The sequence below is a fragment of the Coffea arabica genome, chromosome 11e (genome assembly GCF_036785885.1).
Source record: "Coffea arabica cultivar ET-39 chromosome 11e, Coffea Arabica ET-39 HiFi, whole genome shotgun sequence".
Taxonomy (NCBI): Eukaryota; Viridiplantae; Streptophyta; class Magnoliopsida; order Gentianales; family Rubiaceae; genus Coffea; species Coffea arabica.
Window position 1 is genome coordinate 60,405,726 of NC_092331.1, and position 23,108 is coordinate 60,428,833.

The 23,108-nt window shown below is 37.9% G+C and overlaps 2 protein-coding genes across 4 annotated transcripts; both read left to right on the plus strand.

Annotated features, from left to right (window-relative positions):
• The first annotated feature begins 1,216 nt into the window (after positions 1 to 1,216).
• LOC113719592 (equilibrative nucleotide transporter 1) lies at positions 1,217 to 4,851 on the plus strand. The gene is made up of 2 exons (XM_027244821.2): positions 1,217 to 1,978; positions 3,882 to 4,851. The coding sequence occupies exons 1-2, from the start codon at positions 1,432 to 1,434 to the stop codon at positions 4,610 to 4,612; spliced, it is 1,278 nt and encodes a 425-aa protein (XP_027100622.1). The 5' UTR covers positions 1,217 to 1,431; the 3' UTR covers positions 4,613 to 4,851.
• Positions 4,852 to 9,901: 5,050 nt separating this feature from the next.
• On the plus strand, positions 9,902 to 22,787 carry LOC113718991 (methyl-CpG-binding domain-containing protein 9). Of its 3 annotated transcripts, XR_003454700.2 has the most exons (11): positions 9,902 to 10,762; positions 12,351 to 12,978; positions 13,178 to 14,272; positions 14,354 to 14,941; positions 15,130 to 15,435; positions 15,650 to 15,985; positions 16,802 to 16,900; positions 17,222 to 17,662; positions 18,806 to 20,998; positions 21,821 to 22,293; positions 22,363 to 22,787. XR_003454700.2 is itself a non-coding variant. In XM_027243946.2 (10 exons), exons 1-10 carry the CDS (start codon positions 10,281 to 10,283, stop codon positions 22,175 to 22,177), a joined length of 6,525 nt encoding a protein of 2,174 aa, XP_027099747.2. In that variant the 5' UTR covers positions 9,902 to 10,280; the 3' UTR covers positions 22,178 to 22,787. The 3 variants fall into 3 exon arrangements, 2 of the variants coding, with proteins under 2 accessions (XP_027099747.2, XP_071928966.1); XM_027243946.2 differs by having other exon boundaries at positions 21,821 to 22,787; XM_072072865.1 differs by having other exon boundaries at positions 10,627 to 10,762; positions 12,358 to 12,978; positions 21,821 to 22,787.
• Positions 22,788 to 23,108: the final 321 nt, after the last annotated feature.

Consider the following 23,108-nt stretch of genomic DNA (forward strand, 5'->3'; position numbering starts at 1 on the left):
CAAATAAAAATTTAATGTAGGTGGCTTAAACTTTGGTATGAATAGGTGAAAAACAAAATCATATTTATGGCAAAAGAATTGCAAACTTTATTAATTATTTTTTGTACTAAGATTACAAAGAATTCACAATAATGCGAGTAATAGGTGAAAATTACAACTCAATAATCCGCGAATTGAGATTTTCATAATAACTTATATTTTTCCAGAATTCTTCATTATTCCAAAACAAAACATTCATATCTAGCCTAAAACAATTTGCTAATTAGACGAATTAGGAAAAGGAAAAAGATTAAGGGTCTGTTTGGTTGGAAGTAAAATGTTTTCCTTTGGAAAATATTTTTCGTGGAAGTAATTTTCCATGAAAATCATTTCCCTTTCATCATTTTCAGGTGTTTGGTTAGTTTATTGAAAATATTTTCTTACTTCATTTTTCTGGTGTTTGTTTAACTTTTGAAATATTTTCACTTTTATCTCTATCTTTACTTTCTACACATTATAACTACATACTTCTTTCCGTGCAAAATAAGAAAATTTATCTCATTGTTTAACTTTAAAAAATCTTGGAGAAATGTATATATGAATAAAAAATATCTCCTTAAGCAATAAACAAATTGCTGGTCATTTAGTGTCAAATATCAATCACATGCAATGCTTATTGTGACATATATCTTGCACTCTCACTGCTGAAAGTTTCTCTAGAAAAGAATGTCCCTATTATACATAATTAATTACTAGCATATGATGAGCAGGATGAGGTTTTTTTTTTATTTTGAATATACTAGGGGAAGGGTTGGGTGGTACGGGGAAGGGAGTGTAAGGAAGAGGTATTGGGTTCGAATCTTTCTGTTTACACTAAAAAAAAAAAAAGAACATACTACAAGATGTTTTCAGTAAGTTTGGAACATACTACAGGCGGGATGCATGCATTTCGAAAAACAACTTCAGTAAGTTTGGAAGGGAAGTTGTTTTCCATAAGATGAGTGAAAATATTTTACATAGGAAAATGTTTTCAGTAACTTTTGTGCAACCAAACACGGGAAATTAGGAAAATATTTTCCTAGAAAACATTTTCACCCGAAACAAACGGACCCTAAAAGTTTGCATTTACGTAGTGTTAAGCCAAAGCAAGCTGAATGCGCTACTCAAAACTCAACGACCATGACTGAGGTCAACAGATTCCGTACCATTGAATGATCTTCCCAGCTCGTACAAATCAGGATTCAGGAGACGCCATCGTTTCCACTGAAATCTCCCCACGACTCCAATTATCTCGCCATTCGGGAAAGGGTAATGTTGATCACCGGCTCCACCTACCGAATTTCTCTTTAAAAGATCCAAACTCTAAGTAGCCAAACAGCCCACCGGAGCCTCGGGGAAAGGGATTTTGTTTTTTCTTTCATTTTTTAACAGCCCTCACAACCTCCAATTCCGATGGTTGTTTCCGGCACGACCACCGCTGCCGCCGGTGGCGACACAGAATCAGCAACCACTCTTTTAATCCCCAAACCGCCCTCCAACAATCCCAAAATCCCAGAAGACTCCTTCCATCTAGCTTACATTGTATACTTCACACTAGGGGCAGGCTACCTTCTCCCATGGAACGCTTTCATCACAGCCGTTGATTACTTCATCTACCTCTACCCCGACGCGTCAGTCGACCGAGTTTACGCTATAGTTTACATGATAGTGGGCTTTATTTCCCTGCTTTTGATCATAGCATTCGAGCACAAATCAAGCTCTTTTGTCAGGATCAATGCTGGGCTAGTCCTGTTTGCGCTGGCTTTACTGGCAGTGCCATTAATGGATGTCTGGTATGTGAAGGGGAAAGTTGGCGTGTATGGCGGGTACTATGTGACTGTGTGTTTGGTGGGGCTTTGTGGGATTGCTGATGCATTGGTTCAGGGGAGTATTATTGGATCTGCTGGTGAATTGCCTGAAAGATACATGCAAGCTGTCGTTGCTGGAACTGCTGCTTCTGGTAAGTATTGAACTTTCTTCCTTTTTTTTTTTTGTCAATAATGATTTTTGGTGAATTTGTGAGTTGGGTTCTGCTTTTTGACTTTGTTGGTAAGTGAGATTATTGCACTTTGAGCTATGGCATTGATGTTAAGATTGTAAAGTTGCATCCTTTCTTTAGAATTGATTGAATTAGTACATAATCTGATGCAAATGATATGGTGTTTTTGCATTTTGAGAATTGTGATCTGCTATCTGGTCAAGTTCTACTTTTTTTATACTGGTAGCAAATAAACTTGTGTCTTCTATCGAAGTTTAGTTCTTTTGCTAGCATAGATCTATGATAGAACATCACGCAGTTGACTTGTTGAGTTTAACTTAGTACTTTGTGGTTTATGCTGTTCTTGCTAAAGAGTTTGCTGGTTGAATACTATTACGATCTCTTCAAAAGTAGACTTATTTACTAGTGATAGAGTGCTGTAATCAACATGTCTGGACTTTTGACTCTGGTTTTGGCTATAGTTGCTTACAGCTGCATTTGTTGATTTTTGTTTATAGTGCTATTTTGTTTCTTACTGTTGACGGTAAATTCTGTGTGGTGCTTTTGAGACATAAGGTTATGCTGTCTTGAAGCTGTTTAACGTGAAAGCAAATGTTAACTGGAGTAATAAGACTATTTGCTTGCTGACATTAAAACCTGTCTGATACTCTGATTCTTTGAGACTTTCACTAGTGAGATATTTTCAATAATCTCCAAATTGTTGACATGGGATGGGAAGTGATATCTCTGAATGCTCCTCCTTCTCCTTGTTTCCTTTTTTGGTGTATGGTTAAGGAAGTTGCTTACCATGTCACCCGATTATGGATAATTTTTGTTGTTGGTGTCTGTGTGGAATGCACTGGTGTACGGTTTTCATGTATGGAGGCACTCTATAAACATAGGCTGGTGTCAGGTCATGACAGAGGGGAGGGGACTAACTCATTTGTATAGGTAAGGCCATGGATAATAAGATAAATAGGTAGATGGAGGGTGTCAGTTCAGGACTGAGGGGAGGAGACCAACCCATTCATTTAGTTTATGGGATAGATAATAAGATAGATAGACTGAAATTTAGAAAATGACCAAAAAAAGGAAGAGCGATGATTTGCTTGAAGAGAAAAGTTATCAACCAGTCCTGTTGTAGATGTTAAGGCCCTTGAAGAGTATATGTTCTTAGAAAAGGAAAGAGTTAACTTGATGAGAGATCCTGGATGTGACATTCCAGATTTGGGCTGTGCTTGGACTTACAGATTAGTAGCAGGTCACTTTTAAAAGTCATATTTGGCAATACAACAATGCGTGAAACAACTACCATTGAGTTCGTTAGTCCGAAAAAGGCAATGAAACAACTAACAATCCATATGGTTTTCAGGAATCACGTCTTCCTGATGGAGCTGGTAAGTAAATGATTCCAGTATGCTTGTCCATGAGCAAATGAAACCTTTTTGAGCAAGTTCTCCCGTGCAAAAAGTGCTGGCATGTCAGGGGCAAATGCAGAATTGGTTCCCAATTTGCCCCTGGTGGTAAAGCTTGGAACATTGTGAATCACTTGCACTAATTTCTTGCACTATCAGAGTCTTACTGTTGACCTGGCTTGCATAGTTTCCAAGCCACATGTCAGCGGAGAACTTAATCTATCTTAATCATTTTACTTAAGATCGTACACTAGATCTGTCTACCTTTCTAACGAATCTGTTAGAGGTTAATTCTTAAGCATCTTTTCAGCGCTCTAGCATGCATTGAATTAGCATTGTTTGCTTCAATGGCTTTACTACAGCCAAATGCAAACCATCCATAATTCCGATGAGAAAAATTTGGTATTATTAGCCTAATTTTTTTGATAAAGTTATAACTCAACCATTTAATTCTTAAACTGTGCAAACAGGTGTCCTTGTATCGTTGCTCAGAATCTTAACCAAAGCTGTATATCCACAAGATTCACATGGGCTCAGAAGCAGTGCAAATCTGTATTTCATTGTTAGCATCGCTGTGATGGTTGTTTGCATTATCCTCTATAATGTGGCCCATAAACTTCCAGTTATAAAGTACTACAATGAATTGAAAACTCAAGCTGTGAATAAGGAGAAGGAAGAGAAAGGTGACTTAACTAGAGATCTGTGGAGATCAACTTTATGGGACATTGTTGGGACCATCAAATGGTATGGGTTTGGAATTTGCATCATCTATGTTGTGACGTTGTGCATATTTCCTGGATACATCACAGAGGATGTGCATTCTGTTCTTCTCAAAGACTGGTACCCCATAATCTTGATTACAGGCTACAACGTGTTTGATCTGGTTGGCAAGTGTCTAACTTCATTGTATGTCATTGAGAATGCGAAGGTTGCAATAGGTGCCTCCTTTGCTAGGTTGCTCTTCTTGCCTCTTTTCTATGGATGTTTGCATGGTCCCAAATTCTTTAGAACGGAGATTCCTGTTACACTACTAACCTGTCTTTTGGGTCTCACAAATGGCTACTTGACCAGCGTACTAATGATTTTGACTCCCAGAACAGTAGTATTGCAACATGCAGAAACTGCAGGGATTGTTCTTGTGTTGTTCTTGGTGGCTGGTCTTGCAATTGGATCTGTTGTGGCTTGGTTTTGGGTCATATGATTTATCAGCCGCTAGTCTTATGTTGCTGAAATCAATATGGAATGCTTCAGCCTGCAGTTTGCCATGTCTTAATCTACTGGTGTTCATATTGGCCTGTAAACTCTGTTCATAGCAGTATCAGGATTCCTTGAACCTGAAGTAGGAATTTGTGTTTCTGATGCTTGCATACAATTTCTCAAATATATAATTCTGGTTATATAACCATTGATAATAAAACCACTCTCTATGCTTTTAGTTTCTTCGTTTCGTCCCATTGATTACTTTTTCTCTCGATTGTGCTGAATTTTAAATTGATTGTAGTTTGCCTATTCAATTTTCAAAAATGCTCTTGGTTATGGAGGCTGTCTTTTGTATTCGTATTCAGGCTTATCCATTCATATTGACTTTAAACTCTTAAGCTGTAGACGTTAAAGTGTAAGAACTTGGCGTCTTCATGCTGAGAACTTTTACCTCCCCCCCCACAAAATCCCCAAAACCAACAACAACCAAAAAATGAACCCCTCATCATACTTATCACTTCTGTCACTTTGTTGGGTGAGTTGGATTCGAGTCAATTGGTTTGAACTCTGACGTCTCATTTGCCCGATTTTAAACTAAAATTTCACCCTCGGTCTCTGATCTTTGGCAGGCTCGACCTATCACCTGCAAGTTTTCTGGCAGATGATATTTTGAGGTTTGTTTTCACTTATTGACCTCCCTTGCATTCTGCATCTTCAAATTTATACGGATCTCATAATTTCATACTTCTGATATTCTTTTTGGTACTAAATAGACAATTGCTCCCTCCTCCTAGATGCGATGAAACATGTTTAGAATCGCATAGCTGTTTTGTATCCTTTGCTCTTAACTCTTGCCAAGTTGGTTCTTGCTTTCTGTAACCAACGTTGTCAACTGTTGAATAGGCTGAACTGACATAGCCTGTTGAATGTGAATCATCAGTTTATGGTTCCTTGAATTAATTTGTCAGCCCGAATCCCCCCCGGATATAATATTGAGTTCTTGTTGGTCCTGTTTTCAGATTTTAGTTGCCTTTTTTCTTTTCTTGGACCAATTTAGCCAACCGGCACACTGGTTTTCAACTGATCTTGTATTATGGTTACATATTTTGGATTAAAACTCAGCTTATGCTTTGCAGGAGTTGGTGAATTCTAATTTCCTTTTATATCACGTGCTTATTCTTTGTCTGCGCGCACGCGCGTGCTATAGATGACCAGTTACTACATCTCTATGTTGTGTCCCAACTCCCAACCCAACCCAATTGGAGCCACCCTCTAATGGTCGTACCTCCTGATTTATCGTCGATCGGCGATACTTCTACTCCCAATAATTTTACCTGAGGGTTGGGTAAACGTGCATGACAGCAAAAAATAGCAATGCCTAGAGATTATACTGCAATTAGGGGAAAAGAATTTGAAAAATTAAAATGACAAAATTTGCGCTAAAATTCATGGAAAACAAATAATTCATGTATTTTATTCACTTGGCACGCTTAAAAAGCAAGCTTGATTAGATTTGCACTCGTGTATTTTTTTAGACATTTGTACTCACTGCCTCCTCATATGGTTCAAATAACTGCTCAGCATGATGAGGATTTGACAGCTTTGAAATTATAATAAGCAAAATAGAGTGTCAAGTAAATCTTATACTCCCTCCGTCCCACTTTGATAGTCCTGATTCTTTTTTCACACAGTTTAAGAAAAAGTAGTTAACTTTGTTGGAACAATCAATTTAGGTAGTTATTTTTCCAAAATACCCTCACATTAATTAGAGTACAACTTTATGGGAACTTGAATTGATGGTAAAAAAAGAATAAACTCTCATTAAATAAGGTAGGTTTATAGTAACAACAACTTACATTGAATAAGGGTATTTTAGGAAAATTAAAATACAACTACATTCTTCAATTGGAAATTGGACTACAATTTGGGACAGACGAAAAAGGAAAACAGGACTATCAAAATGGGACAGAGGGAGTATTATATTTTGCTTAGTTAGGTTACTAACTTAGAATAAAGATTTTTCATGAAGACTCTCATTAATTATTTGGGTATACGCCAAGCTCAATGCAACCAAACATTAATTGATTTGTAGGACATGATGAATCTGTTCGTTGCAAATCAAACAAACAATTCATTTGGATTCTCTACAAAGCTAGTAACAATTGAATTGTTCTATCTATTTAAACTTAAGAACAGCAGCAAAATCTTGTGAACTCTTTTGCCCATTATGGTTTTCTTCTTCTTATTACCTATTCTGTTCGAATTTCCAAAAATTTTAAAATAATGAGTTAGAAAGACTTGCGATTTGGAAATTATATAATCATGCTTAGTTAGTAGACTATCTAAGCAACTCGAGTCACGTCATTAATTCATAACTTGTTCATTGAAGATGGGATACCTAATCAATTTTCGGAAATCAATCATAATAGATGAGGACCTAAATATAAAGTCTAGTGAGGTTTGACGGTATGTAAAGCCTCATTAAGACCCATGCACATCCTACTCATCTTCGTACCTTTTGGCTGGCTGGATGTTTAATCTACGACAGAAATAATGGATTAACCAAAAAACAGGAAAAAAGTGAAAGTGGCGGTGAAAAGATGTTGGAAGCAAATTGATAAATCAGAACAATTATTATATAAAGTGCTCGTCGTCTCTTGCCATGGGGCTGAACAATTTGTACTTTATTTGAATTTTAAAGGAAAACCAAAAAAGAATCATATTTTGTACTTCGATTTGATGAGCCTTAACGCACTTAAAACGCAAGTTGTGGACCCCAACGGTTTAACACTTTCCTTCTCAAAATCGTAACCGAAGTTTCTACAGCTGCGACGCTTTAATGGACCCCGACGGACGGACACCAGGCAAGCATGCCGCTGAAGTGATGTCTCTATACCACGAGGAAGTCACTAGTCAGGGGTCCATACCAAAATTCTCAGACGGCTATTTGACCTCTTTTCTCCCCCACCTCCGCCTCTCTGTCTCTCTCTTCTCATCCAATTTTCATGGTACCAATATCTAGTGTTATGATTTTACCTCAGTGCCCCTGCTCCTTCTGCATCCAACTTAAGTTGCTATATGATTGATGCCCTAAGCTAAGAGGAGCCTTTCGTTTAATTTCACAATGGGTAATTTTTTTTTATGTGCAATTAATTACAAAATATAATTCAATTTCAATTTATTGCTCAAAAAATATACTAGTATTAAAGTTAATTCATGCAGTACAGATTAGTAAATTGTCATGTACGTATATTGAAGATAATATTTCTGCTTTCTTGATCTGATTTACGTGACAATCTTTTCAACAAATGTAACGGAAGTTTAGATATTATGTAATCATATTTGGTTGATTACATATGCATCCCTTGTTAATTTGTCATATTCGTGTAAAAATATACTTAAAAAAGTTTCCCAATTTTTAAAATATGATATTTACAATGCTTTTTTTTAAATAAATGTAACCGTTGTATAGGTTTAGGTAGTTGTCTTTTAGTAATTATATATATATATATACACCTGTTGTTCTTCGACTATGTCTTATTGTTCATAGTTTGCTGCAAAAAAAAATTTCTTTATTACCAAATTTTGCTCTCTAACTAGCTATATCGATATTATTGCCTATTCATTAATTTGAAAATCTTTGTTCTTGTAATGGTATCATCCATGATTTAAAATAACTTTTTTTGTGCGCTTTTTTATTGCTATATTGATATCAACTGTCTTGGATTAAATCAAATCCTAATCTATAGCCAATTATAACAAATTTTGTCTATTTTCTGTCTTGATTGCAATAGAATTTATAGTAGTTTTTTTTTTCCAGATATGATGGTGATTGGCTACGAGTAAGATAATTGGAGAGAAACTTCAATCAGGATTTCTATCTTGAGGTAATTCCAGAAAATTTGTGTTAAACTCTATAAATTCTATTGCAAACTAACTTATTGTCTGCAAATGACACGTTCAAATTAAATTAAACACTTATTGCTTTTCAATTGTAAGATGTTTAAAAATAATAAAAGATTAACAAAACATCGAACAACTATTTGTCTATATATATATATATATATTGTCGTGAGGATCTATGTCTTACACTGGTTTTTTCTTAATGTAAAAACAACAATAATATCAAGTTTTGCTTATGGTCAACCTCAAAGGAAGCAAAAAGTATATTTTTGTCAAGTTTTTTATTCTTATATTTAGTAATTAAAGTTTTATTATGAAATTTGAGATTTGCATTTTCAGAAATTAAATTCAAATTTTAATATGTGTCAAAGCAATACAGAAGAAAAGTATGGAATTCCTTAGGTATTTTTTGGGGGTTTTTTCTAATTTTTTTTTTAGTGATGTATATGAAAAACTTTTTATTTTTGATGGTTAAGTATTTTAAGGGATATTTTTGAGGATGTATTTAGGAGTATTTTTAGAATTTAAACAAATTTGTATTGTTTTGAAAAATTAATAAAACATCGCAACTCATTACCGCCACCCAACTCTGCCACCTCCTCTCTTCCTCATCCTCTATTTTTCTCCCTCCCTCCCTTTCTTTCTTTGCCTTCACTAAAATCCTAACCGAAAAAAGGGAAAAGAGAAGGACGAGGGTTCTGATAGGAAGGAATATACGAGGAACGAGGAGGAGGGGGATGGAGATAAGAAAAAAAAGAAATGGAATAAAGAATGAGAGAAAGAAGAGAGAAGGGAAGTGACAGTGATAATAGTGAGAAACAATGGTGATAGACAGCAATGAAGTACTAATTGTGGTGTGTGGAGGGTGATGGTAGGTAAAAGAAAAAAAAGATATAATTTTATTTATTTATTAGGAGTATTTAATTGTATCTGAGATGTATGTGTTTTTAAAATTTTTTATTGTAAATCCCACAAACAAAAACAGATTTTCACAAGTCTCAATCCATGCGGAGTTCAATTGGTATATCGCAAAATTGATGGCAGAATTCTAGGAAACTCATGTCCATAAAAATGTTGAATCATTTAGTAATTAGTTTTATTGGTTAATTTGTGAAAATAAAAAATAAAAAAATTCAATTCCGGCAGGGAAAATTAAGAAATCACAGAGTGTAATTTTCCCTGCCTTCCTCGGGAGTAGACATTTTCCCGATTAAAGCAAAATAAGAATCCGTAACCAAAACAAGGACATTTCCGTCATTTCACACACTCCTAACCCCATCACAGCCACCAAACCCTGGCCCCCCCCCTCGAGGACCCCACCCCACAACCACGAAAACGTAAAACACTGCACAAGTGTACCAAATTTTTTTTTAAAAAAAAACAGAGAATTTGTTCAAGACATTCAACTTTCTCAATTTGGTCTCAATCTCCAGAAACAAAAACCCCTCTCAAATCTTGACCCCTCTTTCCCTCTCTCACTTACTTTCCCTCTCACACACTCACACACTTGTCCCCTCTCACTCTGTAATTTCATTACTGACGTTACACGAACAAAGCTTTCCCCACTTCAGTTTTCCGTCGAAGCTTAACAACCGATCCCCAAAGACCCCTAAAACCCTTTCTTTGATTGTTATACCAAGTTCTTCCTGACAAATTGACTATCGATTGGTCTGCATTTGCCACCAACGTATGATGCCGTGTGGTTTTGTAGCTGGAATTGTTTGTTGGTGGTGCAAAGTGGTTTGTTTTCGCGGTTTTAGCTAGAAATGGACGGGAAATTTGGTGGGTTTGTTATTGATCTTAATGAGACACCGTTGTCTTCTCCTCGCGAAACGATTTTGGATGACAACGACGACGTTGTGATAATTGAACGGCCTCCAGCGCCGGCTGTGGGGCTGGTTGAGGTGGGGAAGAGGAATGGAGCTGCTGCGGCAGCTGGTGGTGGTCCTTCGGTGGTGTGTGTAGGGTGTGGAGATGGGTTTAAAGGTAAGATTGTGGGGAATACTGAGGAGATGAAGAATTGGAAGTGTTTCAAGTGTTTGCTTAGAAATGGCAGCGGAAGCACCCGTGGCCGAGGTAGTGGTGGTGGTGGAGGTGGAGGAGGTAGAAGGGTGGGACTATTGGATATAAATGCCTCGCCTCCGAGGGAGGCGGAGGTGGAGGCAGAGGGGGTTCACGTGGGCCCTGGTGTTGATACGGCAGCTGCCTTGGCGAGGCGAGGTGGCGGGGACAGGAGTCACGGCGGCAAGTATGAATTTTTTGTTTGTTACTTTAGCAGTTTTTGATATCTTTAGAGATTAATTATGGGATTATCAGATAATGCATAAAAGTTTTTGAGCTTAAAGTTTAGGTTTTTGGCGGTTCCTTGTGTGTTGAAATTTTATTCTTTACTCGCTAGTTTTTTGGCGTGGGTGAGTTTGTTGTATCTGATTGGTGTACATCGTTCAATAATTTTCGAAGGGCAGTTGTATTGCTGGAGTGCAACTATATTTCCAGATAATTATGAGTTTATAATGCAATTGGCTCACCTCAAGAATGCAGATTTATTATGTATGTGCCTTGTGATGGATGTTCTTTGCCATTCATGGTAGAGGCCGGTACATTTTACTCTAATGTGCGCCATTTTATGCTCGCTTTTATAAGTTTTCTATTTTTGCTTAGATAAAGCTACTAGCTGGTGCTCTGGTGCTATGTAGCGCATAAATATAAAGTCATCCGTAAGTTGTGTACATGTTTGCCTGGACAGATTTTGACAATTAACTTCGGAGATGATATTTTTGGTGCTTTAATATGTATCACTGTGTGGTTTTCATCTGCCTTAGGTTGCTGCCTTGGTAATGTAGCTATACAAATGAACTGGACTCACTAACAGTAGCAACATTAGCATGTGATTCAGGTGACTTCAGATGGCAGCAGTAATGTCAATAGGAGGATCTACTACAGTTGTTTGTGCCTTCAATCTATTATTTCTTATGGATACAAGTCAGTGGCAATATAAAAGAAGACAATGTTAAGTCAGAGATCTGTTTAGACCCATGGACATGCAATGATATGTGCTGAATAATCAAAGTTAGAATGCCAGATTATTGGCCTTAAACATGAACAGTGAATCTCTATCCATGTTTTCTTGCCTTTTCAATTACCCCTATTTGATTGTCAAAGACCTCTTTTGCATGAATTATCTCTGAGAGCGTTAGGTGATGGACTGTTGGGCTGCATCTGTAATAATTTTGTGAGTGAAGTACCAGGTAATCAGGTACATACACAGTGAGACAAACAAGGGATATGAAACCCTTCTTTAGTTTTATTGGAAAAATGAATTTCATGAATCTGATTATGAAATACATGCGCAATAGCTGTGGTAGTGCCTGTTAAGAAACTAGAGGTTTTTGGCGATGCAAAAATGTAGGTTTGATGATCTTTTCCTATGTATTTGGAGCCTACTAGGTCAGTGAGATCTGATTTGTTTGAAATAAGAATTGTTGCTTGACCTTTTGCCCTACGTACTCTGACATCAGTTAAGAGGAAGAAGAGTTGCTTAACTCTTAGTTCTTAATAGTAATAGTTTTTAGCTTTGTTCGGTTATTGGAATAGCATCATGGGAAAGTCAATGCTGATAAAAAATAGTTCACCCATATTTTTTTCCCTAAGTGTGAGGAGATTCTTCAACGGAGTAAAGATATAAGGTGCTTATTTAATGCTACAAGGATATTGCATATCATCATTAAGTTGTGTTGCTGCCAGATGTAATTGTTTGGTATTAAGTGAAAAAGTTTCTTGATTATCTCATTAATTGAGATGTTTGATCCTTTCCTAATATGTGTCAATTGCTATAGAGTGCAGGTTATTGGTCACTCTTCCTATTCTGCCCGTCCAATAAATCTTTTTTCAGCATTTTCAAATATGTTGCCTCCTGAGAAAAGATATCATCTTCAGAAGGCCCCACAGATCCCAGCAGATATTGGTAAATCAGGTACAGGTGATCTAGTGAATCATGGTGGACTTTCTGATACAAACTCGAATAGGAATAGTCCAGGATTCACATGTGAAGGGATACTTCAGGGCAGTCATTCTACATCAACAAATTATCTTCCTCAGAGTCCAAATGACATCTATCTTCAGGGTCTTAGAGAATACGTTGCTGAAAAAAAAGGTGTCTTAGGTGAAGGTTGGCGTGTGGAATTTGAGTTTTGCGATAAAAGGCTGAAAACTTTTGCCGTTTACATTGCCCCAAAAGGAAGTAGGTTTGAATCAATCTCTGATGTTGCAGAACATCTGGGTTTGCCCTCAAATTCTCATCTTCCACAATCTGAGAATGCAGAAAATGGGTTGGTTCCTCTCCAGAATGGATCTCATCTTTATCAAAGAAGGAAGGAATCATCAGGGGACACGAAATCTAGCAACTCTCGACCTCGTTCAAGTATTCCGAAGAGCAGCAGCTTGCTGAGCGTGAACACTTGCCTGGTAATTATACAAGAAGCACCAAGGGTGGCCTTTTGAGAAGAGGCTACCTTGGGTTCCTATATGTAGATGTATTGAATGTCTGCATTCACCTTCCTTTAACTCCCTTTCCCGTGACATAGTGTTAGAAAATGTTCCCCTTGATCTTACATCATCTTCTAGGAAAAAGTTACATGATAAATGCTATTTATTGTCATTCCAGGATGGATTGCCTTTGCAGTTTGAGGACTTTTATCTTATAACAGCAGGCGTCATTGATTCACGTCCAACTTACCACAATGCTAACCAGATCTGGCCTGTAGGTTACAGATCTAGCTGGCATGATAAGGTCACTGGGTCCCTCTTTTTATTTGAGGTTAGAGATGGTGGTGATTCTGGACCGGTATTTATGGTTCAAAGATATCCATGCTCGACACAGTCAATCCCTGTTGGTTCAACAGTCCTCACCAGGCCAAAGTTCAGCTCTTGGAATGGGGAAGGCACTGCTGGGAAAGATGATTTGGGAACATTTGGTACTATTGATGACGAGAGTGTTTCAATTCACATGATGCTGACAGAAAGTAGCCCACCTCATCTGGATGCTGATATCTCTTCTAAGAAGATGGGGAGTCAAGGGCTTGATGCTCAGAAGGCAAATCTCTCCTCACCTGATTCTTTTTCTCAAAAATCTGGAGACTTGGTGTCCAATTTACTTGGAGATAGGGACAGCATTGGTGAATTTAATGTGGAAGGAAGATCGATATCTTATGTATGGGACATGGTCTCTGAAACTTTTCTGCATGCTTGCCATGAAGCATATAAGCAAAAAGGCACAATTCGGTTTGGATGTGATCATGAATATTATAGAGGCCAAGTAAAAAATCTGGACAATCCAGATGCTTTATCAAAGTATTCTCATTTTGCTGGCCCTGTTGTCATGCCATATTTAATTCAGAGGGATACTGAGTTTGACTCCACTTGTCAATTGATTGCAAAGTGGTTGGAACAGGAAAGATTTGGACTTAATGAGGAATTTGTGCAGGAGATCATAGAACAGCTTCCAGGTGTTAGTGGCTGTTTAGAATATAAGCCTTTGACTAAACGCAAGCATCATTCAACACAACAAACGGTCAGGAGTGGGTTCCTCCAGGCTAAAAGGAAGAGTGATGCACACAGTCAGATGGAATCGGATAGTTACTATATAAACTTAATAAGACCCGGAAGGCAGCCAAAGTACTCAGCATTAAGAGGTCAATTTCCTCAAGGCAAGCCACTTTGCTCGAAACTTCCTGCTTATTTGATAGGTGATGCTCTACAGGTAACATGAATTACTGCAATGCTGGATTAGAATAAATTGAGCCTTGTAATTACCTCTGACTAATTCTCTTTTGACTGTCAGACTTGGGAATTCTTTTGGCGTTTCTTTGAAGTTTTAGAGCTGCAAGAAGCTTTCACTTTCCAGGAACTTGAAGCGGAATTGATTAATCCATGGCTTGATGTGCCAAATCTGTCAGAAAAATCAGGCAATGTAATTCGTGGTTCTGGAGATGGCTCTTCTAGAAGGGAGAGTGAAGTCTCACGAGTCAGAGCCTATACTGGTTCTTACAGATGTACTGGCATTGTATTGTCCAAGATTCACAGCTCATTACTGAAAGTGCTTGTAGGCGAGCTGCTTTCAAAAGTTGCTGTGTACGTGGATCCTAAGTTTGATGCTGGAGAACCTAGATCAAGACGAGGCAGGAAAAAAGATGCAGAGTATACAGCTTTGTTCATGAAAATGAAGCTTGATATGATGCCTATCAACAGTCTTACTTGGCCTGAAATTGCACGGAGATTCATTTTGGCAGTGTTATCGATGGAGGGTAACCTTGATTCAGCAGAGATTGCTTGCCGTGAGAGTGGCAAAGTTTTCCATTGCCTGCGAGGTGATGGTGGAACTCTTTGTGGCTCTCTAACAGGGGTTGCAGCATTGGAGGCAGATGCAGTTGTGAGATTGACTTTCTGTGCTTATAGTATTTATGTATTTCTATCATTTGCTTCAATATTACTTTGAGCAGCTCAACTTTCAGTATAGCAAAATTTGTTCAACTGTTCTTTTAGCTTTAGAAAGTGTTATACAACTTGCACTTGTATTGGTTAGTCAAAACACGAACTCCTGATGCATGTGGTTTTCAGCTTCTTGCAGAGGCAACAAGGCAAATATTTGGTTCACTGACAGCTAAAGGTGAGGCAATGTGCACGGATGCATATAAATCTGATGCAGTGGGTGCTTCAAAAACAGTGGAGATGGATACTGATGAAGTCCCTGAATGGGCACAAGTGCTTGAGCCTGTGAGAAAGCTTCCCACAAATGTTGGAGCTCGAATTAGGAGGTGTGTCAACGAAGCTTTGCTGCGGAATCCACCTGAATGGGCAAAGAAGATATTGGAGCATTCTATAAGCAAGGAAGTCTATAAAGGAAATGCATCAGGGCCAACAAAGGTGTAGTTTTTTTAAATTAATTAATTTATTGTTATTGTTGTTTAGCGCTAAAAAAGGTGTCTCTCTGTCTTATGTTTAAATTATCTTTGTCTAATCAATTTTAATTTAAAGTGAAAATTTTCTTTCTTCTTCCTCTTTTTTCCAATTCTCTGTGGGGTCTGGTTTCACTTCGATATCTGATGGTCTTATAATGTTTGTTATTCATCATTTACAGAGAGCAGTTATCTCAGTGCTGGATGATGTCAATCGCGAGAAACCACAGCAAAAACCTGAGAAGAAAGAAAAGATGAAGACCTTTAACAATATGCCTGATCTTATTATGAAACAATGTCGGATTGTGCTAAGGCAAGCTGCAGCAGCAGACGAAGATAGAGTCTTTTGCAATCTGCTGGGGAAAACATTGTTGAATCCTAATGATAATGACGACGAGGGACTTCTTGGTTATCCTACAATGGTTTCTCGTCCTTTGGATTTTAGGACTATTGATTTGAGATTGGCTGCTGGGGCCTATGGGGGATCTCATGAAGCTTTTGCTGACGATGTTCGAGAGGTAATTTTTTTGGCTCAAGTTTTCCTGTACTGACCTATACTTGGTTTCGTCTATAATTTTTTAGTATAGATGGAGAACATTTTTGTTGCTGGTTATTTCGAGATGAGTTTTTAATGGGAAATTGCATGTTTTTCAACTTCCACAGATTTCTTCTTGTTTATTACAGTTTTTTTTCCCCCATTGTATTTTGTCATTGTGCTTCACATGTACTTACAAATATGGGAATAGGAATTCTGGAAATTTTTGCTTTTGGATGCAAAAGCAGCAAGGAGCTTAAACAGTTCCTGCCCTTTTGGAAGCAATACAAACTTGATGTAATGTTTACATTGTAAGCAAATGGAAATGTTTTCATGGCCATTCTTCATTCATTATTTTATGTTTCTGGTGAGCATTTCAAGACTTAGCATTTTTTTTCTTTTGACATTTCTATTCTCCCGTTTAAGAGTCTCGTGCTCTAATTATGGTCTAAGCAATTACTTTGCACTTTCAGAAGCACAAATCCGCTTGTGGTTGTGATGGTCTAAAGTATGAATTTTGTTAAAGGAAAAATTGTTGATAACATATAAGAAAATCTTATGGTCGTAAAACTTAGATATGACCATCGGTAGTGTCCTTTGCTTGAGACTTGTTAGCCAGGAATAGTGTAAAATCTTCACCCAGCAAACATAGAAACACGTAATTTCATGCATTGTGGTTTTCTACTTTGCATAAGTTAGTTTCCTGGCATTTTTATGCTTTTTGAGTTTTATAAAATATTATCTTCAGTATATGCAATGGGAATGTGAAGATGGATGATTGTTTTGTTGTTATTCCCAGGTTTGGCATAATATACACACTGCATATAAAGGACAAAGCGATTTGATTGATCTAGCTGAAACATTATCCCAGCAATTTGAAGATCTATATGAGAAAGAGGTTTGTTGTAATTATCTTTTCTATCTCCTTATATTTCTATTTATATTACTCTGACTTGGAAACCTTGACCAATGGAACAGTCTTTGTTTATTTTTGCCTTCTATTGTGTCACTTTAGATAGAAAGAAGCCCCAAGAATACGTTTTTGGGATTACCGCATTAATTATAATTATTAATATTCTAGGTTAAAAGCGGTCTCAATCTGCATTTTTCAACTGCATTATATTTTTCCTTCTTTTAAGTTGCATAATTTGTTGACTGATTTAGGTCTGCGCAAAGCATTTTACTTCTTTGTCTTCTAATTATTTTACATCTTTTCTAGGTTCTCAACCTTATTCAGAAAACTATGGTGCTTGCTGGCATTCAGCCTACAAGCAGTGAATCTGATAATCAGAGAGATGAGATGCTTGCATCTGTGAGTGAGAGCTCACTTCCCAAAGCTCCTTGGGAGGAGGGGATCTGTAAAGTTTGTGGCATGGATAAAGATGATGACAATGTACTATTGTGTGATAGTTGTGATTCTGAGTATCATACTTATTGCTTGAATCCTCCACTTGTAAGAATTCCTGAGGGAAACTGGTATTGCCCTTCTTGTATTGCTGGTCAATCCATGTCTAACAGTGCTCCTTATGGCACTCAAGTTGTAAACCGATATGGAAGAAGAATACACCAGAGGAAATATTTACACCCGATTTTGGAGATGCTGGCTCAACTGGCAAATACCATGGAACTAAAGGACTACTGGGAGTTTAGTGTTGAGGAGGTTAGGCCTTCAGCAACTTGTCTGTACATTCACAATTTTGTCCAGTAAAAACTTGCTGCCTGGGAATAAAGTTTATTTTGATAATGCATTATATCTTCTGTTATTTATGATTGTTTCAGCGTGAATTAGTTTGCATCACATAATGAAGTAGGAGTTAGCTTTCCCTGAGCTTGGTCTTCTTTGTTGATATTACAGAATATGTTGTCTGATTATACATGATGCGCTTTTGTATTCTGGGGCTCATTTTCTCCTTTGCATTTGCTTTTCCTTTCTGCAAATGATGATTTCCTTTTGTAGTTTATGGAATTGTGTCCACTAACCACTGTCTCTGGAAAAATGGAAGGTAGTTGAATTGATACTAGACGAATAAAATCATTCTTAAGGTGACTAGAGACAGCAATGGTGATACAGTGTTCATCACCAGAGGACCTGCTGTCTGCGGGTGTACCTACCCGCTTTCTTTTCTTTTTGGCCTCTTGAAGTTATACATCCTTTGCAATACAGCATTTTTTTTCTGTAATTGTATCATGTTATTGGATTGCATCTATATTTTTGGTCCTCTACTTCTGTAATTTTCTTGAGCTTCTAGTTTTCTGACTTTTCAGTAAGCTGATTATCGTAACAAAGAATTGCTGGTGGCTGAATTCAGATTCTTGACCAGCAGGGTGATCAATTTTATTAATCAAGCTAATTCTGGTCAACTAAATTCAAATATATGGCTTCGATGCTTTAGTTATAGGATGTAGTTCTTTTACTCCAGTTGAATTCACTTTTATTTTTTTCGGCAACTAGCTCACAAATTAGAAGGATTTACAGTTAGCTAGATATCTTTGACTGTTACACCGCACACATCAGAAACATGGCCAGTCGATCTACACTGTAAAAACTCAGACACCACACTTCCCTTGGCATGCAAATAGATGTTGACGTACATTGTTACTACCCAAATTATCCTGGCTAGTTTTGTCTGCTGAGCTTAGGATGGAAGTTTTGCTGCTCTTCTTTGATATCAATTTGCATCCTAGTTTACTTGTGGATCCTTTTTTTTTTTTTTTTCAAACAGTTTGCTTCTGATCTAATATGAGCTGATTAAAGAGTATTTTCCAACTTAATATGAATAAGTCTGTTTTCTCCTTGTTGCAGAGAATTTCGCTTTTGAAGTTCTTGTGTGATGAGGCATTGAATTCAGCCATCATTTGTGACCATATTGAACGAAGCAGCACTAGATTTGGTGATTTACAGCAGAAATTGCGTTCCCTCAATTCTGAACGGAAACTTTTGAAATTCAAGGAAGAAAATTTGGTTGCAAACATGGCAAAGACAAAGGGCCATGTGCAGGGTGGAAGTGGAGAATCGGAGTTGAATGAGATGGCATCTCTGCCTGCTGACGATGGGAAATTTAAGGCACAGTTGACTAATAGCAGCAAGGTTTCACCCTTTGGTAGCTTAATTAAGATGGAGGATGGTCAACAGGCCAAAGATCAAAGTGATTATAGTTCAACAAGCATGTTGGAGAAGCAATATCCTACCGTAAACACTCAAGTTTCAAAGGCTTCTCTTGCAGTTAATCAACTACGAGGTCAGCCTTCTGGAATAGATCTTATTCAATCAAGCTATATTAAAGGATCTAAGTGCAAGAATGAGTTGGCAACGTCTATTCAACAAAAAGATGATCAAAGTGAAGACAATGGTGGGACTAATATTGATGAATCCCAGGAGTTGGGATGTGGTAGTTCCAGTGTTTCAATTCTATCTACAGGTCAGCTAATGCCAGAAAACAAATTGTCTGCCACATCGAGTGAACATGCATTCGTGCATATGCCTTCCTCTCCGGTTCACCAGTGTTCTACCCATGCCAATGATGGTCTTTCACAAGAGTGCGATGCTCAATTGAGCAACCTTAAGAGCGAGATAACTCGTTTGCAGGACTCAATAGATACACTTGAGTCGGAACTCCTCAGGACATCTGTAAGGAAGGAATTCTTGGGAAGGGATGCTGATGGCAGACTCTATTGGGGTTTTGGCAGGCCCAGTGCTTGTCCACAGATATTGGTCAATGCGAGTTTGAAAGCAGAACAGGTGGTTGAACCAAAGAGTTTCTTCCATAACTTTAATTCATGGATGTCTTATAGTGCTGGCACTGATGTTGAAGAACTCATGAATTGGCTGGATGATGGAGACACAAGGGAGAGAGAATTGAAAGAAGCTATTTTACAGTGGCAAGGTAATAAATCCATGGACAGCAGTCATCCTGACAATGATATCCTGGATGGAGGACCGGTCATTTCCAATAACATATCTAGTGCAGGAAAAGCTAGAGATTCTGATTTTCTAGTCACGAAAGCTGTGAGTGCAATGGAAAAATGTTTTGGTCCTTGCTTGGAGATATGGACTAACGATATGCATAATAATCTTCAGAAAAGTAGATCTCCTGACGAAGGTAGAATGTACAGGTGCGAGTGCTTGGAATTGATATGGCCTTCTAGGAACCATTGCTTCTCATGTCACAGGACATTTCCTAATAGTGAAGAACTTACAGAGCATGCTGGTGAAAAATGCAAAACCTTTTCTACTCTTTGTCCAAGTAGCCAGATAAGTGAACAATCCTCAGAGCATAAAAATATGTTGAGGAATGAAAAGTCAGCAGAGAAATGCTCTGGCAGTATGAGCACTAGTTTGACATCTTTGAGCGAGAAATATGGTAATGGATCTAGTTTCCTTGATCATTCACTGGAACCAGAGTGCCCATTTAATTTTCAGGAGATTTTGTCAAAATTCAAAGTTGAAAATTCACTTACAGAATTGGTAAAGGAAATAGGATTAATTGGTTCCAATGGTGTTGTATCCTTTGTGCCTGGTAAATCTCCTTATCTTGATGACGCTTCACTGACCTTGGCCCCAACAACTGATAATGCAATTGGCCTAGGAGATGTACCTTCAGTATCAGAAAGTCAGCAGCAGCAATCTGACCATGGAGCTAATACTGGGGTGAGTGCAAATGAAATTTCAGGTTATCTGCAAGGCAGCAAACTTGACAAGCGTGAGGGCGTAGGAAAACCTGAGTTTGCAAAACCCATGCTTCTAAGTCAAAGGGGTCAATCTGCTTCTACAAAGGAAAGAAACTCAGTGCTTGGCATATATAAGAGATGTGTGATTCGTGAATCCTCATTGATTCCAAAAGTAGGCAAAGCTTCTGAAATTCTTAGGTGTCTGAAAATTAACTTGCTTGACATGGATGCTGCTCTCCCTGATGCTTCTCTCAGGGCATCAAGATCACACTCAAACAGAAGATGTGCCTGGCGAACATTTGTAAAATCTGCCAAGAGCTTATATGAGGTTAGTTGCTAACTTTGGCTTTTAGTCCTGCTAATTCTTTTATTAGCTGATATAACTTTGGATTTTTCTTGTCATCTTTGAGAGACCTAATATAAGCATTGATGAAACTTATGCATGCATGTTAACTGGTATGAAAGGTACACTATGAATTTGTGGTAGCTGTTTGTAACATTATTACCAAAATGTGTCAGTTTAACTGGAACTTTAAAAGAATTCTTTGTTGGATTATGACATCTTTGAAAAAGAAATGGCAAAAGAGTTTTTCTGAACTAATGATGTGGGCATGAGCTTGAATATACCTTCAAGTTGAGATCACTATTTGGAAACAGGAATTTAGATGGGAATAGGTTTAATGTTTGCTTAATCATGTCAAGGTTACTTGGCTAGCCAAGTTGCAGCCCTACAGTGATTTACCTGTATTAGCACAGTGACTGACATGCTTTACCTTGAAATTCTATGTATTTGGATTTGGAATTCCTATTGAAAAGGAGTTGACATTTTATCTTGAATGATGTTGGCCCCCTTTCTATGGTTCGTACTCGTTTATGCTGTTCTTTCATCTTTGAGAATGGGTTACGAAGTAAGTTGTTTGCCCTTGTTCTTGGGTTGCATATACGTACTTGTTTCCTATTTATCCTAATATCCTTGATAAGACAATGAATTGAGTAACGTCTCCTTTGATAAAATGATCAACATAATAATTTTCCTGAGCTCAGACACCACGCATGTCTACAAGTCATGAATGTATTATCTATGTTCTAAAGAAAGTTATTGGCTTCCTTGACCTCGTGGTTTTGAGGGTTTAGCTTTCTTGTCTTCCAGATGGTTCAAGCTACAATCGTACTTGAGGACACAATCAAAACGGAATACCTAAGAAATGACTGGTGGTACTGGTCGTCCCCTTCAGCTGCAGCTAATATTTCAACTCTCTCTGCACTTGCTCTTCGCATATACTCCTTGGATTCTGCAATATTATATGAGAAACCTACTTTGACTCATGACCCAATGGAAACAACTCTTGATTGCAAATCCGAGAAGGAAGCTCTGCAAAGTTCAGGCCCAACTAATAACTTGAAGCCTAGCAATCAGCTGATGCAAAAGATGCCTGATTCAGATTCTGGAGAGAATTCAAAACCAAGGACCAGAGCAAGCAAGCGAAGGAGAGATTCTGGAGTTTAATTTTCGATATGTACCTTCCTCTCTTTAGGAGAGCGAAGGTAGTCTGAGCAGAGTTTATTCCATTGGCATGGTGGACTCCAATGTGCTTAAGCCTCTCTCTATTGGTGTTCGGCAAGGTACTAAGAGCTCTTTATCTGGTCACTGATTTGACTACAATCTGAGAGTAACTGGTTTCTGGTGGATAGCCTGCAAATTATCAGGCATCCTTGTGCAGCTATTCGTTTGTTGCTAATTTATTCTGAGAAGCAAAGAAACTTCATGGCCTTGCTCTCCCTGGTCTGCTGGGTAAAGATGTCTACCACGACAGAGAACTTGGAGCAAGCTCGGACGGATTTTTGCTCAGAATTGTGTTCTGGCTGCCCTTTTACAAGGTAGATCAAGTTTTGCATAGTGGAAGTACAAATTAGGCAAAGCGAGATGTTTTCATATAAACAAAACAGTCAAAGAAACGAGGCATAGGAAACAAGTCAACGTCGTCATGTACATAGATAGGAAACTGAGCAGGTGTAGGTTTGTGTATATATTGAGAGAGATTTCATCATCTTACGTGTCCTATTGAGAGACTGGAACTAATTATTTCGCATTCGCTAATAGAAAGAAGTTTTAGACACATCCCTTTATCTCTATTGTTCTCCCAGGATTAGTTCTGGAAGAGCCGTCGTAGATAGGTTTTGCAGGGGGGGGATTCATTTCCTAGCTGAAACTCATTTTTATCTTCTAAATACATAACATCAAAGGAAGGTAAGAGGAACAAAGACAATTTTTTAGCCACAATGTTGAGGTATAATTTCACGTTTCACTGCACAAACACAACATTCTCGAAAGTCTGTCCCAAGGGATGAATTGACAGTAAAAAACCCGCCTGACTGCCCGGAATAATAACAGATTGCCCTCTTTCGGCTGCCACATTCTATCAACCCGCGAGCCAACT

Coding starts and splice junctions, on each gene's coding strand:
- LOC113718991 (XM_027243946.2), top strand. CDS start 10,281: ATGGACGGGAAATTTGGTGGGTTTGTTATTGATCTTAATGAGACACCG. Junction 12,979..13,177: donor TGAGCGTGAACACTTGCCTG/GTAATTATACAA, acceptor TTGTCATTCCAG/GATGGATTGCCTTTGCAGTT. Junction 15,436..15,649: donor ATGCATCAGGGCCAACAAAG/GTGTAGTTTTTT, acceptor CATCATTTACAG/AGAGCAGTTATCTCAGTGCT.
- LOC113719592 (XM_027244821.2), top strand. CDS start 1,432: ATGGTTGTTTCCGGCACGACCACCGCTGCCGCCGGTGGCGACACAGAA. Junction 1,979..3,881: donor TGCTGGAACTGCTGCTTCTG/GTAAGTATTGAA, acceptor CTGTGCAAACAG/GTGTCCTTGTATCGTTGCTC.